The sequence below is a fragment of the Rhinatrema bivittatum genome, chromosome 2 (genome assembly GCF_901001135.1).
Source record: "Rhinatrema bivittatum chromosome 2, aRhiBiv1.1, whole genome shotgun sequence".
Lineage (NCBI taxonomy): Eukaryota > Metazoa > Chordata > Amphibia > Gymnophiona > Rhinatrematidae > Rhinatrema > Rhinatrema bivittatum.
In genome coordinates this window covers 36704807-36723245 of record NC_042616.1, presented here as the reverse complement: position 1 = coordinate 36723245, position 18439 = coordinate 36704807, and the positions used below count along the sequence as shown (strand labels likewise).

General features: G+C 46.7%; 1 protein-coding gene across 1 annotated transcript in view; it reads left to right on the top strand.

The window, feature by feature from the left end:
* The window catches only part of LOC115083836 (zinc finger protein 850-like), a 92639-nt gene that overhangs the window by 20651 nt on the left and 53549 nt on the right, over positions 1-18439 (top strand). The window contains exon 3 of the mRNA XM_029587862.1: positions 13663-13782. Within this exon, the coding sequence (XP_029443722.1) occupies positions 13663-13782 (120 nt within the window). The remainder of the gene's footprint in view (positions 1-13662; positions 13783-18439) is intronic.

The following is an 18439-nucleotide window of genomic DNA, read 5'->3' as shown; positions in this document are numbered from 1 at the left end:
GAGGGTGGCTAATGTAACCCCAATATTTAAAAAGGGGCTTCAGGAGCGATCCAGAAAACTACAGACCAGTGAGCCTGACTTCAGTGCCAGGAAAAATAGTGGAAAGTGTTCTAAACATCATAATCACAGAACATATAGAAAGACATGGTTTAATGGAACAAAGTCAGCATGGCTTTACCCAAGGCAAGTCTTGCCTCACAAATCTGCTTCACTTTTTTGAAGGAGTTAATAAACATGTGGATAAAAGTGAACCAGTAAATGTAGTATACTTGGATTTTCAGAAGGCGTTTGACAAAGTTCCTCATGAGAGGCTTCTAGGAAAAGTAAAAAGTCATGGGATAGGTGGCGATGTCCTTTCGTGGATTGCAAACTGGCTAAAAGACAGGAAACAGAGAGTAGGATTAAATGGACAATTTTCTCAGTGGAAGGGAGTGGACAGTGGAGTGCCTCAGGGATCTGTACTGGGACCCGTGCTTTTCAATATATTTATAAATGATCTGAAAAGAAATACGACGAGTGAGAGAATCAAATTTGCAGATGATACAAAATTGTTTAGAGTAGTAAAATCACCAGCAGATTGTGATAAATTGCAGGAGGACCTTGTGAGACTGGAAAATTGGGCATCCCAATGGCTCCATTGGAGTGCAGAGCACAGCCAGGGATGGGGGTTACATATGTAGGGAGGAGGGAGTGAAGGGAAGGCGGTGCAGGATGCTCCCTAGCTGGGGGAGATATTCTGGATGCTGCCAGAAAGGGGAGGTTTTTTTTGAAACTTGAACAGTTCCTCTTTCAGACGAGTCAGCTGTTTTTTTTCATTGCAGACTGCTGAAAGCAAACTGGACAACCCTTGAGTCTCCAAATGGCAGGCCTTGGGATATAAACATTGAATAAAATAAATTCTGCTAATAGTGACTAATATACAAGTTGTTAGATTGATACTTAAGTCTTATTCACTTAACCTAAGTCCTTAGAAGAACTGTTTAAGAAGAAAACACCCTAGGGGTGGGTGTTTAGCTGTGTGGGAGGGAACAAACAACTCTTGTAGATACCAGCCCTTTTTTAAATCAACAAACATAGGCCTAGATTCATCAAATTGCTATAGATATAGCAGAAATAGCGCCTGCGATAAAAAAGAAAATGGGCGTGGCTAGGCTAATTTCCTGTGTACCTCATTGTATAGGCAGCTTTCGCAAAGCAAGAAAGATTATTGCGGCATGCATTGATTTATGCATGGCGCGTTATTTCTCAGGTTTATATATACCAGCTTCCTGCAGCTGCCTCTTTGAGGGTGTGTCAGGCGTATGGAGAGAGGAGAGTAGGTGACTGGTCTAGTGGTTTATTGGAAGTAGCTTTTTTTTCTGATTACTTGAGTGAGTTGTCTTGTCTTTTGTTGTCCTCTGTTTCCCTTTCCCTTGGTCTTTTGTGTTTGTTGGAGTGAAAGTTTTTGTTAGTTTTTCCTGTTTGTTTAGTCTTTGTGTGTGGTGAGGTGGAAGAGGAGTGGTGAGGTGTGGTGGTGAGGAGGTGTGATGGAAGGTGGAAGAGGAGTGGTGAGGCATGTGTTGAATGGAGAGGATGGAGCGTAGAGGGTGGGGAAAGAGGAGAGGACAGGCATCAGGAGAGGCAAAGAGGAAGGAGGAGAGGGGGAGGAAGGACAAGGGCAGGAGTGCTAGGTGGAGGAGTAGGAATAGGGACAGGGAGAGGAGTAGAGATAGGCAGAAGAGAAGGGATAGGCAGGAGGGAAGAGGTAGGAGGAGAAGGGGATAGGCAGGCGAGTATGGAGGGAGGAGGACTGCAGGCTAGAGATAGATAGAGAGGGTAGAGGGGAAGGGAGGTTGTAGAGCAAGGACAGGAGGGGGGGAGGAAGGGAGAGGAGAGGGAATGGGAGTGAGAGTGAGAGTGAAGAAGGGAAGGACACCTCTCTGGAAGTGGAAGTGGCACCCCGTTCTGGCAGCCAAGCAGCAGGGCTCACTCGTCTGAGGGCTTTAAACTTCAGCGTGGAGGACAATTAAATGATTATCACATGGATCCTCGAACATTATAACATGCTCTTCGGTAACCGTGCGGCCCAATACATCGAGGGCGTCCAAGGGCCAGATCTGGCATACCAGTGGCATGAAGTGGAGTGGGGAGCAGGTGGCCCACAGATACCGTGACATAAAGGCCCAATTGAAAAAAAGGTGTCGAACAGGAAGAAATATATACGGCGGAGCGGAGGAGGAGCCCCTTGTCTGATAGTGCTGACACCGTGGAGGAGCGCCTCGTCCAGCGGCTGGGACCGGATGTGTTTGAGGGCATGGCTGAATGGCTGGACACTATGCAAGCCGGCGCTGGTAAGTTCACCTCACCTGTAAATGGCAAGGCTGCTACAGTTGTCCATATCATTTGGCATAAGATGCTCACATTGATTAAGATGCAAAAGTGCATATCTCATGCCAAATAGTACATGTGTACTTCTTGGTTAGGTACTTATGTCATCTACTTTGTTTTCACAGTTCTCGTCCAGGACTTTGCTGGTCCCAGCCATTAAGCCCAAGGGACCAGCAGCACAGCAGCGTTTTTCCGTGCCCCTTTGCTGATGGACGCACAGACACAGGTCAGCAGGGAGGAGGATGAGAAGAGGCATGGATGCTGGATCCCCTCGCCTCAGCAAGCCCGTTCAATGTGAGCCTAAACATATCAGCTTTCATAGAGGAACCCGGCCTGCAGTGGGAGCCAGTTGAACCACAGCAGCCTCTCTCGAGCATACCACATCGCCAGCATGAGGCAGCAGGCATTCAGCAGGAGCAGCCCACCAGCCCCCACATGCCACTTTGGAGGCCGAAACATCAACTCGTGCCAAGACCAGCTCAGTACCAGCGTCAGCACCAGCACTGCCACAGGCACCAGCGCCACCACTGACACGAGCACCAACAGAGACCTTAATGCATGAGCAGCTGAACTGGCTGGAAAGGAGGTACGGGTACACCTCCACCACATACGGGCAGAGCTAGTGTGCCTGAGGAGGGCCGTCAACAATCAAACCCAGGTCCTGCATGATCAGATGGCAGCACATGACCCTCACTCCCTCCTCCCTACATATGTAACCCCCATCCCTGGGTGCGGACTGCACTCCAATGAGGCCATAAAAGAATGTATACGTTCTTTGGGGCAGGAACCCTGGCTAACACTCCAACTTCCTTTCCTTCCCAGGGTGTAGGCTCTTTCAACTGGGGGATGAAAGGAGTCTTCTCGGTTCCCAGTGCGTGGTGCTTAAATCTCCCTCTGGAATTCCCTGGGCTAGGGAGATTCTGATACTGGTTGACTGATTATATTACAGCGCAGGCCCGAGCCTCCACCTGTGCCTTCCCCAGCATTTCAGGACTCCACGCCCTGCAGCAGTCCCCAACCCAAGAGACAATCCAGGGGTAGGCCCCCCAAAGACATGCTGCCCCCAAGTGGCAAGCCATGCTGTGGCAAAGGGACATGCTGACATTTTATGCCAACTAATAAGACTTGTCCAAAGAAGCCTGGCCAGGCCTCTGTACAGAGTTCCTGTGCCGGCAAGATAGGAGAAGCCTGCTGGGCCCATCCTAACGACAGAGTTCCTTTGCTAGACAGTTGGAAGAAGCTTTCTGGGCCCATCCTGACCACAGAGTTCCTGTGCTGGCTTGCTGATGGGAATGATCTACTGTCTGCCACTGTTGTCCTGCTGTCTAGTTCTAAAGCCCTCCTCAATGCTCTGCCCGTACTCCAGCATCCTTGATGCAGTCTCAAGTCACGGCCCAGATGCTCTCTCTTCTCATCATGTCTCATCTCCTGCTCCTGATGCTGGTGTCTGTCTCATCTGAGTTCATCCTGCTGCTGCCTCCATGCTGGTGTTTCATCTCAGCTCATCTTGCCGCTGCCTCCATGCTGGTATCTCATCTCATCTCAGCTCATCCTGCTGCTGCCTCCATGCTGATGTCTCATCTCAGCTGATCAAGTTGCTGCCTCCATGCTGCTGTGTCTTCTCCTGGGGCTCTTACCTCCATGCTGCTATGTCTTCTCCTGGGGCTCCTACCTCCATGCTGTGCTGTTTAGTCCCGGTCCTGCTGAATGTTTATTGAACTCTGCTGCCTTGGCCATTAGGCTGCCCCCTTGAGTGCACTCTTTCAACATGGACTGTCTGGGGCCTTCTGTTAACATCACATAGTTGTGCTGCTATCAGCTCAAACATTAGAGCTGTACTGTAGTTATTGGGGTGCCACTTCCACTTTCTATGTTCTTAGCTGTGATCATGATTGTGCAAAAGGATAAGATGGCAAGACAGTATATGTAATGTTGCCATTTGGAACAATATATGTACAGGTCTTCACTCAATGTGCTATTCACTTCAGTTACAATATCATGTGCAATTTGATATTTTGTTCTTGCAGAATGTGGAAACCAAAGATATTGCCTTGCTTTCAATCTGTTGATGACATTTGTTGTGTAATAAAGTGGTCACAGGTTGGAAAAAACACTTTCCAGATGTCTGTTTTCATTGTGTGCTGTTTGTATTAAGGATTGACTAGGTCAAAGTTTTGAGATCCACATGACTTTGCATGCTACAGTGCCAGTGGCCATTCCAACTAGGCAGGCAAGACTATATGGCCTATGGCCTACAACCAAAAGCTCATTGTATGCTCCCAAGGAAGACAGCAAGAGGTAATGATCATCCTTAGCGAACAGGTATTATACAGGTCCAAATGCCAGGCCAGTACATGGGTGGCAGCCAGTCTATGGCGATCTGCCTGGTCCCAAGCAACAGCAGGCCTCATAGCTGTCTGCTCTTGGGCTGTAGGGATTATCTAACCTACACAACTCCCTCACTCCTTCTCAGTTGTCACCAGGGGCGGATTGTCCTATCGGGGGATTGGGCATCCCCCGGTGGGCCAGATGCTCTGGTCGCATAGTCTGCCGAGCGCAGCCATGACAGAGCTGTGCTTGGCAGACCACGGGGTATCTCCTGGGCCGGTTTTGCTGGCCATTCCCCGGGCCGATCATTTTCGGGAATCCGCCCCTGGTTGTCACACAGCTGCTGACATGGTGTTAGAGCAGCCTGCAAGTAGACAGAGGTGCCTAATGCGCATAGGTTGTGTAATGGACAATGATGTGGCAAACGTTTGCAGCTAAACTTGTCCCCTGAAATCAACAGCAGAAAGGTGCCACCATTTCTGTGTATGCACATAAAACTTATCGAGCTACATATGGCAGAATATTTGGAGACCTAACCTGCCGGCTTAGACACATGGCAGAATAAGTCTCAAATCATGTGGCCTGGTATGGCAGCCTCTATGTCAAGCATGCAGGATATGTTCTGCAGAGAGGAGGGTTAACTAGGCCACTGTTTCAAGATAGGAGTGCTGGCAGGCTTCAGGCTCCCCTCCCCAAAACAGCTAACCCTCCCTGGCAGATGCAGCTCTTGAAACCATGCACACCCCCAAATAACAGGACAATTAATTAGGCCCACTCCAGGTACTAGATGGAAGAGCCTCAGGGTCCAGGGGGGTGGTGGTGGTGGCGGAAGGTGTATACTACAGGCAGGTATCTACTCATCCAGAAATGTGACCCCCCCCCCCCCCCCCACACACACACACAATCTTTGTGCAAGGAATAAACTATGAGTCCTAGGTGGAAGGTTCTTTGACTAAGCGTCAGGCCATTTTCTGCCCATCCAATACAATCATATCTTTGAGGCACCCCCTTGTAAAGAATGGAAGCACAGGATCGCTGGTGTCCAAAGGCAGAGTGTGCAAATGGATACACACACTCTGTGTGCTCTGGGGTATGCATAGGTGTGGCAATGGAGGGAACAATGAGGCCAACCTCACCCCCAGACACAGATCTAGATAGAGGCTAACAGAGAACATCACTCACCCAGATGCACACACTGACACACATCTGTTGGCCCATAGTTGGGTACAGACCTCCTCCTGCACTTTGTGCATCTACACATGGCCAATGTGTAGGTTCCTGCCCTGTTTCTAATCACCCATGTCTGTGGCAGCCTGGTCCATATCGGCTAATGAGGGCATCAGAGGCCTAACTATGCACAGAAGATTACCTACACCTGCCAGCATCCCATGCATCTGTGAGAATCATATACGATAAGCACTTTGCAGAGGTAGTGACACGGGCCCTTCAAGCCCTCAGATGGCACTAAATGCTTGTCTTGCAAGAGACCAGCACAGAAAGTGCTAAACAAGTGAGATATTAGGGAGCAGTTAGCTTATACATTCAGCACAGTGGCAGGTTTCAGAATGAGGCAGCATGTAGGCTCCTGAGGTCATCAGCTGACAACACCTTTATGCTATACACAGAGCTGATGACTGAGAGTCTCTCAGCACACCTGCCTTGCTGCCCAGAAACTGTAAAACTGACAAACATGACATGAGACACAGCCTATAGGACAGAAACTCTTCCATCTTGTCCACAAGTCATGGCAGCCATGTGGACCAGCAAGAGCCTCCAATCATAAAACACTGGAAAGGTAGTGACTCACCTTGGAACTGACCATTCTGCAAGCTGTTCACCCCAGGAGTCCTCAACCTAAGGATGGCCACAGATAGCATAAGGAGTATATAGCAACAAACAAACTACTCTGCATATTTTCTAGGTACATACATATAGGAACACCACATAACTAGCCCTGAGCTGCACTGGCCAAGGGGCCTTGCCTTACCATTTCATCTCCATATTTGAGAGAGGCTCCTGTGACGTGTCAGGTGAGGAAAATAGCTCCTAACACACCTTTGCGTTTGGGTTAATGAGGTGAACCTTTTTTTTTTAGGAGACGTGGATGCTATTAGAGTCATTCGAAAGTAGACTTTGCCCTTGACATTTCAGAGGTGACTTTCAAATTCAAGTGAAGGCTTGACACCATCTGATTCCCAATCCTACCTTCACACAGTCTGACCAGCATCCTTGTCTAGCCTCCCTGAGAAACTAACATAACCAACGTGACATTCCAACGGCAAAGGCCCTCACCATCTGTACATGATAGTTGACATTTTGCCTAGGTAGGTGTGGCAGGATGCATCTGTGTATGGGTACTTGCAACCACAAAGAGGTATGCTAGCTTGCAATGGCCTGTGAGCATTGTGGAAATGCCACATAATCTTTGATAGGCACTTTACTAAAGCCTGTAACTGAAGACCTGCTAGGTGAGCACTCTGAAGTCAGCACTGACTGAAACAGTTGAGGCAGTGCTGACAGCAGTGTCTTTGCAAGCCCATGTGACACAAAGCAACCCAAGAACAGATGCATAATTTCACTTTACACTGTCAACCTGTAGCTTTAGGCTGTGCCTTTAAGTTTCAGAGCTACTTGTGATTTATAGGATTTCTAGAGCAGTTGCTCTCTGTGTTGAAGGCCCTGCTGGAGTTCCATCAGACCTATGGCACTATCTCACCCACATGTGACAGCTAGGACAGGCACCAAGGGGTAGGCCTGCCAAGAAAAACGCTGCAAGCTAGGTCAAGCTATGTACACTGTATTGGCAGTCCTACATGAACATTATTGTGACACATGCCTTTTTTAGACTCACTATTAGTCAGAAAACAAGCCAGCCACATGTATTTGGTGTTATCTTTGCTTTGTCTACAATTTTTCCACAGTCTAGTGCTTCATTGTCAAGATGAAGCATAACTAGGTTTACATGATTTCTGTTACACCCTGTCCCAGACAGATGACCAGTGAATAAAAGAAAGATGATAGAGAGGAGAAGGGGAAGGTAGCGTTCTATGAGGATTTGCCGAAGCCGGCTGCAACTCAGCGTGGTGTCCTCGTCTACTGCGGGTGCACATAGAGGATCCTGAGGTAGATCAGGAAGTATCTTTATTGGTATCTCATGGCATAGAGCGAGATTATGGAATACACAGCAAAGCAGCACTATATCTGTTACTCCGGGTGGGGCATACATTAAAGCTCCAAGTGTTTTGTCCATTCAGTAAAATCTACTATTGAGAACTCTGAAGGTGCATTCTATGTCACAGCGGGTAGATCATAAGACCTTGTTTACCTCGTCCCCATCAGCGTGTTGGGAATAGCAATGAGGGCGAGAAGCCAGGTCTCATAACCATATTCCAAATCTCCTGCAGCAAAGACAGAATGGGTGCATCATTCACACCGCCGTCACTTTGAGATATGGCTGGCAACCCACAGCATGCTATATGACAGTAGATGCTGACTTGTGGCTTTTAAGGCTCATGCAAAGCTAATTTCCGTACCCTGAGTCCATGCTATGTTTCTCTGTGACACTATATGAACTCTATAGCACTAGCTTAATCTGTGTCAGATCTTTCAGAATAGGAAACTGCGTCTGAGGATTCCACCAAATGTGTGACTGCCCCTCACCACCACGCTAAAGCTACTCATTCGTAGCAGTCAAACCTTGAAGCAGTACATCAGAGCTGCCACACCTGTCCTAGCAGAAAAATCTTTACCTCGTGGTATGAGCATGCAAGTCTCTGGCTGCTCTGCAATATGTCCTTCAAAGATACAAATTTATCTGCCCTCTCACAGTGAATATACTAAGGTTTACCTGTGTGATGGGCAAGACAAACTGTGCCTGACATCCTGGCTGAACCATCACTAACCGGGCACACCTGATCTGGGAGTGCCAGCAGTGGGGACCACAAAAAGATTTTGATTAAGCTGTGAGATTGCAACTGCTCCAAATGGGAGGATCAGAAAATGCTAATGTTTAAAGTGAACCTGTGCCTGCTCACACCCAAAGCTTTATGGCAAGTCCATTATTTGGCCTCAGCATTAGCAGGCCACTTGAGCAAAGGGAGAGAAAGCCAGACCCTGGCCCAATGGCGTGTAAACCTAACTGTACAAGCCACTTGTCATGTCCATGATGCTGTTACATCCCCCAGAGAGACACTCCCCCCCCCCCTCGTATCTGTGCTGTTTGCTGCAAATACCTAGCCACAGTTGGAATCGAGAAAGAAACATCTCTCTTACCTATGAGCCAACAGTCAACATAGAGGCCATCCTCAAAATTTTCAGAGGCCTGATTGCCATATGTATAAAGGAATTGTGTGTCGCTCCCAGGTACCTGATCACCACGCCGAGGATGCGCATTTGAGCGTCACAGACCACTTGCACGTTGAGGGAGTGGAAGACCTTTCTGTTGCGGAAGATCTCCCTGTCATGGGGTGGGATGATGGCCATGTGATTGCAGTCGATAGCTCCCAGAATACTGGGAAAGTTAGCAATGGCATAAAAGCATCTCTTCAATTCCATCAAATCCTGCCTGCCCCGAGGAAATGCTATGTAGCGATTCGTGCTGTCAGATACAGCTGTTACGACCTGGCCCAGTCAGCGGCAAAAAGTGGTTTGGGACGTTCCCCTGACGACCCCTACTGTCATCATGAAGGAGCCGGATGCCAGGAAATGCAGGGTGGTCAATAGTTTGGCGAGCCCCGATACAGCTCGGGACCTTTCTGTGACTGGATACAGAAGCCCCTGGGATTTCTTCATATAATGCCAGGATAGCCTGAGAGCTGAGGCGATACCTGATAACCACATAATCTACTGGCATGCCCAGCACTGAGGCTCGGGGAGGAAAGCTGCCCTCCCTGTATCTCCTCCGCCATGCCCGCCTGTGTGCCAGGGCTGCCATGGCCCACGACCCTCTGTCTGCAAGGCCAGTGACTCGGGCTCCGATGCAGGGACTTCCCTAGGAGGGGTAGGAACTTCCCTTGCCTGTTCTTGTAGTTGTTTTGTTCTTGTTGTTGTCTGCGATGAGCATCCTGAAGCAGCCAGTATCCCCCCCAAAATAAATTTGCCACAAACATAATAGGTTTAGGAAGACAGGCCAGGCAATAAAAGGTGTTTTTATTAGCCCAGGGGGCCTGATAGAAGGACTCATTTTATCGCGTGCGATAATAGCTGCAATCCACAATAATGGCCGTGGTTATGCAATAAAAACTTTTCCCCCATCTAATGAAAAAAAAGGTGTAGTTATTTCTGACATTAAATCCCACATTATTGTACATTAATCTATTGCGAAATGCAGTAGGAGACCTTAATTTGCATTAACTCCTCCCACTTGCATACTCAAATTAAAATGTTCATGCTAGCTTGCGTTGTGATATTTATCATGCGTGCAACGCGCGTTAGACCCCATTTAACATGCATTAGGGCCCTAACATGTTTTGATAAATGACCCTGTACGTTACTTAATTATAGACTAACAAAGATTCAAAAAATTGTGTATAGCTTGGAAAAATACATAGAGATTTCAAACAATGCAGAACACACATAATGCAGACGAAAAATGTCAACCAGAAAGCAATCTATATTATGGCTAATTTAAATTAGCAGAAAGCAATCTATATTACGGCTAATTTAAATTAAAATTAAACTTGTGTGGCCACAAGGTCAGATTGGTGTGTGTGTGTTTCTGTAGAGGCACCTGTGCCCTTTAATATACTTTTAACTAAAGTAGCTCTTGAGGACTCCCTGCAATGCACTATAAGTCATCAGACTCAGAGGATACCAGCCCCCTACTTTTGTTTTTTATTAACAAGCACAGGCCTAAGTGCACTAAGCTGCTCTATTGTTTTTTTTGAGGAAGAGTTCCCACTGTCATGGGGGACTGGCACCACGATAGTGGGCTCCTGCCCCGAAAAACTATCATGGCTTTTAGGGTTTGTATTTTTGGCCTTAATATCATTTTAGTAGCCCTTTTTCTGAACTACTTCAAGCTTGCCCCAAGTTTCCTCCAGGGCGGCCCTCTGCCTGGGTTGATAGCAGCCTCTCTCCCCTGGCTGGTGGTAGCTGCATCATCATCCTTTGCTGTATCCAGGCCAGTGGCAGTAACATCCCCCTCTCTTCCCAGGCCCAAACCAGCAGCCATGTCGTCATTTTCTGCTGGACCTTGGAGGGCCACAGCAGCTCTGGTCAGGCTCAAGAATTAGGTGTCAGGGGTTAAAGTTTAGGTTCGCAGGCATCCAGGTACTTGGGATCTTTCCAGTCACATCTTTAGCGATATTCTGAACTTATGAACACTTTTTCCCCTGATGAAGTCTCAGAGTGAGCAGAAACATGCGGTGGCTTTGAGTACCAGAAATGATATTGTGTGTGGTGTTATAGCCAATGTGTAACAGTTTATTGATTATTTCACTGAAGCAAATTAATGTGCAATATAAAGTTTCAATCTATGGAAAGATTCATTGTGGTGGAGATGATTTTATTGATTGTAGAACTCAAAAATGAAATTGCTTATCTGTTACTGGTAATTTGTAACCTATCAATGGGATAGTCGGCTGTGCCTGAAGACTGAAGAGTAGCTAATGTAACCCCGATGTTTAAAAAGGGCTCCAGGGGTGATCTGGTAAATTATAGACCAGTGAGTCTGACTTCTGTGCCTAGAAAAATTATGGAAGCTATTCTAAAGAACAAACTCACAGAACGTACAGAAAGACATGGTTTAATGGGACACAGCCAGCATGGATTTACCCAAGGAAAATCTTGCCTCACCAATCTGCTACATTTTTTTTGAAGGATTTAATAAACATGTGGATAATGGTGAGCCTGTGGATGTAGTATATTTGGATTTTCAGAAAGTGTTGGACAAAAGTGTCCCATGAGAGATTCCTGAGAAAATTAAAAAGTCATGGCATAGGAGGCAATGTCCTATTGTGGATTGCAAACTGATTAAAAGACAGGAAACAGAGAGTGGAATTAAATAGTTTTCTCAGTGGAGAAAGGTCAACAGTGGAGTGCCTCAGGGATTGTACTGGGACTGGAGCTTTTTAATATATTTATAAATGATCTGGAAAAGAGAGCAAAGAGTGAAGTTATCAGATTTGCAGATATTACAAAAGTATTCTGAGTTGTTAAATCACAAGCCGCTTGTGAAAAATTGCAAGCGGCTCATGCAAGACTGGAAGACTGGGCATTTAAAAGGCAAATTAAACTTAATGTGGACAAGTGCAAAGTGATGCTCATGGGGAAAAATAACCCACACTGTAGTTACACGATGTTAGATTCCATATTAGGAGCTACCATCAAGGAAAAGGACCTGGGCATCATAGTGGACAACACTTTGAAATCCTTGGTTCAGTGTCCTTCATCCATCAGTCAAAAAAGCAAACAAAATGTTAGGAATTATTAGGAAAGGAATCGAGAATAAATGGTGAATGTCATAATACCCCTGTTTCACTCCATGGTGAGGCTGCACCTTGAATACCATATGCAGTTCTGGTCACCGCTTCTCAAGAAAGATATAGTTACACTGGAAAAGGTACAGAGAAAGGCGACCAAAATGCTAAATGGGATGGAACACCTCGCCTACCAGGAAAGGCTAAAGAGGTTGTGTTTGTTCAGCTTGGAGAAGACATCTGAAGGGGGCTATGATAGAAGTCTACAAAATCTTGAGTGGAATAGAACAGATAACTGTAAATTGTTTATTTAAGAACATAGGAACATGCCATACTGGGTCAGACCAAGGGTCCATCAAGCCCAGCATCCTGTTTCCAACAGTGGCCAATCCGGGTCACAAGTACCTGGTAAGATCCTAAACAGTAAACAAATCCCATGCTGTTGTCGTGCATTGATAGGTAGAGGTTATCTCTGAAAATACAGACTATGGAAAACTCCATGAAGTTAGTAAGTAACAATTCAAAACAAATCGGAGAAAATTCTTTTTCACTCAGCGCACAATTAAGCTCTGGAATTCATTACGCACTTAGGGGTAGATTTTCAAAGGGTTGCGCGCGTAAGATACGCGTGCAACCCCCGAAAACCTACCCCTGCCTCCCCCTGTGCATGCCGAGCCTATCTTGCATAGGCTCGGTGGTACGCGCAAGCCCCGGGACGCGCGTATGTCCCGGGGCTTGCAAAAAGGGGCGGGGCGTGGGAGGGGCGGGGCATGGCCTCAGCCTCCAGGCACAGCGGCCATTTGCCGTTGTGCCCGGGATCGCGGGCCGGCTGTTGGCCGGCGCAAGTAACTTCTTCAACAAAGGTAAGGGGGGGGGGGGGGTTCTAGGTAGGGCTGGGGGGCAGGTTAGGTAGGGGAAGGGAGGGGAAGGTGCAGGGGGGCGGAAGGAAAGTTCCCTCCCAGGCCGCTCCGATTTCGGAGCGCCCTGGGAGGGAACAGAGGCAGCCTGCTCAGCTCGGCGCGCACAAGTTGCACAATTATGCAGCCCCTTGCACGCGCCGACCCTGGATTTTATAAAATCGGGCGTAGATTTGTTCGTGCCGGGTTGCGCGAACAAATCTGCGCCCGCGTGTAGGTTTTAAAATCTCCCCTTAGTGTAGCTGGATTTAAAAATGATTTGAACAAGTTTCTGGAGGAGAAGTCCATAAACTGGTATTAACCAAGTAGACTTAAGGAATAATCACTACTTACCATTACATGATAGCAGCATGAGATCTATTTACTGTTTGGGATCTTGCCAAGGAACTTGTGACCTGGATTGGCTACTATTGACTTGATAGATCCTTAGTTCTTATCCAGTATGGCAAGTTCTTATGTTCTTATTTTAGATTGTCTTAGTGAACTCCAGGGAGAATATGTTTTGTGTTTTCTGTCCCCCTGTTATAATACACAGTATCTCCTCAGTGTATGCTCCTCTGTAAATTAACAGTAATATTGTGTGCTAAGCACCTAGTGATGTGAGATACACTAATGCAGTGTTCTTACCCCAGGAACAGGCTCTCCATCTGTCACCCCTGAGATTATATCCCACATTGAACGAGGGGAAGAGCCGTACATCAAGGATGAGCCGGGATCAGAGGAAGGAGGAACTGGGAAAAGAAGCTTCTCAGGTGAGTCCAGGAATAAGAGGGACTGGAGTAAAACTTCTGAGAATAAGAGTGTAAGGAGCAGTGGAAACAGGTAACCCATGTGACTGAGTTTGTCTGGAAGGCTGCTCAGAGGACCTTGGAGAGCCACTAGTAATACCAGCTATTCAGTTCTGGCTGTGATGACAGAATTAGATTAGTAGCTGGGTCTGTCTGGCAGGCTGCAGGTTCTGTAATAACTACAGTCCTAGCAGAAATGCAGGCACTCGCATAGCTGGGTCTGCCTGGCAGGCTGCAGGTTCTGTAATAACTACAAGTCCTAGCAGAGTTGCAGGCAGTCACATAGCCGGGTCTGTCTGACAGGCTGCAGGTTCTGTAATAACTACAAGTCCTAGCAGAGTTGCAGGCACTCAAATAGCCGGGTCTGCCTGGCAGGCTGCAGGTTCTGTAATAACTACAAGTCCTAGCAGAGTTGCAGGCACTCACATAGCCGGGTCTGCCTGGCAGGCTGCAGGTTCTGTAATAACTACAAGTCCTAGCAGAGTTGCAGGCACTCACATAGCCGGGTCTGCCTGGCAGGCTGCAGGTTCTGTAATAACTACAAGTCCTAGCAGAGTTGAAGGCACTCACATAGCTGGGTCTGCCTGGCAGGCTGCAGGTTCTGTAATAACTACAAGTCCTAGCAGAGTTGCAGGCAGTTACATAGCTGGGTCTGTCTGGCAGGCTGCAGGTTCTGTAATAACTACAAGTCCTAGCAGAAATGCAGGCACTCGCATAGCTGGGTCTGTCTGGCAGGCTGCAGGTTCTGTAATAACTACAAGTCCTAGCAGAAATGCAGGCACTCGCATAGCTGGGTCTGTCTGGCAGGCTGCAGGTTCTGTAATAACTACAAGTCCTAGCAGAGTTGCAGGCAGTTACATAGCTGGGTCTGTCTGCCAGGCTGCAGGCTCTGTAATAACTACAAGTCCTAGCAGAAATGCAGGCAGTCACATAGCTGGTTCTGTCTGGCAGACTACCTAGGAGGCCAGCTGTTTGGCAACAGCTACACTAATATCACTGGTTAGTAAGATTATTACAGAGCTTTGGGGTTGGACACGAGAAAGGTCTGTGAATAGGATCTTGTGTGCTGTTCTGCCCAAGATGGTAGAGTAGAAAGGAAGAAAGCAAAAAAGACCTGACCTGGATGAGAAGAGATCTTGCAGATGTTCCCACTCTGGTTTGCAGCTGGGATGTATCCTTAGCAGTGTGGCTAGAATAACTAGGCAGAGAGGATGCTCTTTTTACTATAGAACTGCAGAAGTGCATTTACAGCTCTTCTTGAGATCTTTTGAAAAACTCAGGGGCCTGATGCAATAAGATGCTTGCTGAAGGCGGGTGCTCATGTTGAGCGCCCATTTTCCTGCCACGCGTGCAGCCACGTCCCCTGGGCGCCTGAAGCAGTATTTAAATGAGGGGCTGCGTAAAAAAGGGCACACTAGGGGAGAACTGCACATCTGTAGCGCTCAACACGGGCGTCGGTTTTTATCCTGCTTCTTCAGACCGATTTGTTTGTTATTTTGCCGAGATTGCTGAAGTGTCTCATATTAAGCACCCCTTGCTATGGGTGTCTAAATTGTGTGGTCATAAGAAAATGTTTTGGTTTTTTTTAATCAAGCCAATATACCTTTATTTTTCTCTACTGCAAGCAGTAAATAAAAGTGTCACAACGATATTAAGTAGATGGATATACTCATCGTAACTCAGAGGACATATTTTTTTTATTTCTCAGGAGCCCTTGACTCGTGAATTGACTTTACTCCACTTCTTGAGCTGGAGTTAAATTTGTCGCATTAAAAAAAATTGTGCACTGGGTGCCCAGCACTTTCCTGCCGCAGGGCGCTATCAGCTATGCATTTGTTAGGGCGTGCATTTTGGGCACGCTCATCTCGTCACTGCATCGGGTGACAGTATAGCTTGCCCAAAACGCACGCCCAACCATGCAGAAACCCAGACGCCAGGCTGGGCACACTTTATTGCATCAGCCCCTCCGATGGTTTCTTTTACGAGCAGCAGCTAACCTCGGAAAGGTCAGGCTTTCACCCAGAGAGTCAGGAATGTTGCATCAATTGCAAGATCTCCAAGGAAACACTAGAAACCCCTCCTGGCCTCACTATGTTAATCTCCAGCCAATCCCCTTCCTCGGTAAGCTTGCAGGGAACAGGAAGAGAGGGGTGAGACTGCAGTAGACATTGCAAGCACCATGCGAGGAGAAAGTGGAGAGGAGCCACAGCACACAAAGCGCAGTCTGCAGCTGAGATTCCAGGGCTTGAGACTTGCTCAGGCAGAGTAAGGGTTCACAAGTCAGGGAGCTATAACTTATAGGAGATTGGAGTAAAGAGAGTGCTAGAGTCGTGGAGAGAGGAGGGGTAAGAATGCTAGAGTCATCCCTAAAGGGGATAAATGTGGCGGTTGCGGGGAATTAGGGAATATTGAGAGCAGAAGATTTTGCTGGTGGGTGAAGAAGATTGGTGAATATTGCTCTGCTGGGTAAAATTGAGACTTAAAGGTTGCAGGAGAGTGAAATTATGGGTAAATTAATCTTAAATTTGTGCGCTTACCTAAAAAGCAAAGCTAGGAGGGAGGAAGTGACATCATCCCACCGAAAGGCAGCTTAGATTTTGAGTTCCCAACCAAATCCTATAAATCCTCAGTTTAATTGTGCATCAATCTACCTCCTTCCAAGAAGAAATCTTCCAATTTAAAAGCATTTTCCAATGTGGGAAGCAAGGTGCTCACAGATGATGATTCAACAGATGCCGACAGTGAGGAGCATGATTCAACTGACGTAGGTCACGGCAGTAGTGGTGACGCACTTAAATCTTGTGTTGGAGACACACTCACCTGTTCAGATTTTCAGGCTTGGGCCCAAGAAATTAAGAAAGATATCTTATCTATTAAAAGAGAAATTCGGGAAACAGTGTCAGAATTGCATGGAGATCTGGTCAAGATGGAGAGGAGCTTTGATTAATCGGATTTGAGGCTCAAGGATCAGGCCTCCTTCATTACATGCTGCTATAGATCAGTTGAAGAACTGGAGAAAGCAAATGGAGAACTTACTGAAAAGTTGGAAGGCCTAGAGCAGAGCTTTCCAAACTGTGTGTCGGGACACGTTAGTGTGTCGCCTGCAGTGTGCAGGTGTGTCGCGCAAGCCCGGTCAACTCTGATGCGAGTTTGGGCTTTTTTTTTTCCTAGAGATTCACTTTTTTTTTTCAGTTTATGGGTTGCTTATTATTGGGTGATTTTTGCTGTCAATCGCGTTTTTTGGGGGGGCTTGGTGGGTGGAACGAGCCCAGCCATCCTTGCATTGGCTGCTGCTGCCGATGAGGCCTGGCCATGAGGAGTACTGACTGCAAGCAGCAGTGTCTGGTGATCATGGAAGGGAGTGAAGCACTTAACTGGCAACAATCAAAAAGATGAGGTACATGAGTGTGGGGGCCAGACATGTGCTGGGGGGAGAGAGATGAGTGAGTGGGGGGCAAACGTGCTGGGGGGACAGACATGTGCTTGAGGAGGAGAGATATGAGTGTGTGGGGGCCAGACATGTGCTGGGGGGAGGAGAGAGATGAGGGTGTGGGGGACAGACAATTTGTTTTATTATTGTTTCTCATAAATTATAACAATAACATGAATCTTGGAATATATATTTTTAATATAAATTTAAGGTTTTCATGAGATAGGTTGTGTCGTGAAACATTTTATTTATGTATATATTTAAGGAAACATACATAAATTGTCGAAATATGTTTAGTTCGTTTAACCTTTAACCTCTGGTTTATTAGTAGACTGAATTACCGTGTCGTGAAATTATGTTTGTCTAAAAAGTGTGTCACCAACATGAAAAGTTTGGAAAGCTCTGGCCTAGAGAATAGAAGTCGATGCTGCAATTTAAGATTCAAAAGTGTAACGGAGAGCACAGAATTTGAGGATTGTGCCCAAGTGGTTATTAATATATGCAAATCTGTACAGGCCCTTAGGGAAGACACCGTCATAGATTATGAGATCAAATTAGAGAGGGTCTACAGATCACTGGGCCCTCAATGCCCCGCGTGATATAGGTGCCTGCTTTGACCATTTCAGCATCAAGGACAAAGTTTTAACTAAGTCCAGAAAGATGGGCATTATAAATTGGTAGGGGCACAATCTGGACATTTATAATGATCTTTCCCCTATCATTCTTAAGAGAAGATAGCTGAGAGAAATTACTTTACTTCTTTGCAAGGAGAACATTCGATACAGATGGCTTTTTCCATTTGAATTACTTTTTACGAGCAGTGAAATCACTACCAGAGTTAAAACTGTGGCAGAAGCAGTTAAAATGTTGTGGGCGGCAGGTACAATGGCAACGATCCCACAGATCTCTGAGCACTCTACTGCTGCCTTGCATAAAGAAGATATTTCAAAGTGGCAGTGTGTATCAGAAGGGGGACGGAGGGGTGGGTCTGCTTCATCCAAAGATACTGCTACTTGACAGGAGGCTGTTTTTATTATGACTGGTAGCTCTTGTCTGGAACATGATTTAGGGTTCTAAAAATCCAATCTAACAGGTTGAGCGTTTTATACTTAGCATATTATTTTCACCAGTTCTGGTATGTAATGAGCATTTGCTCACTGCTGTTTCACTTTCTATATGTTTGTTTAGTTT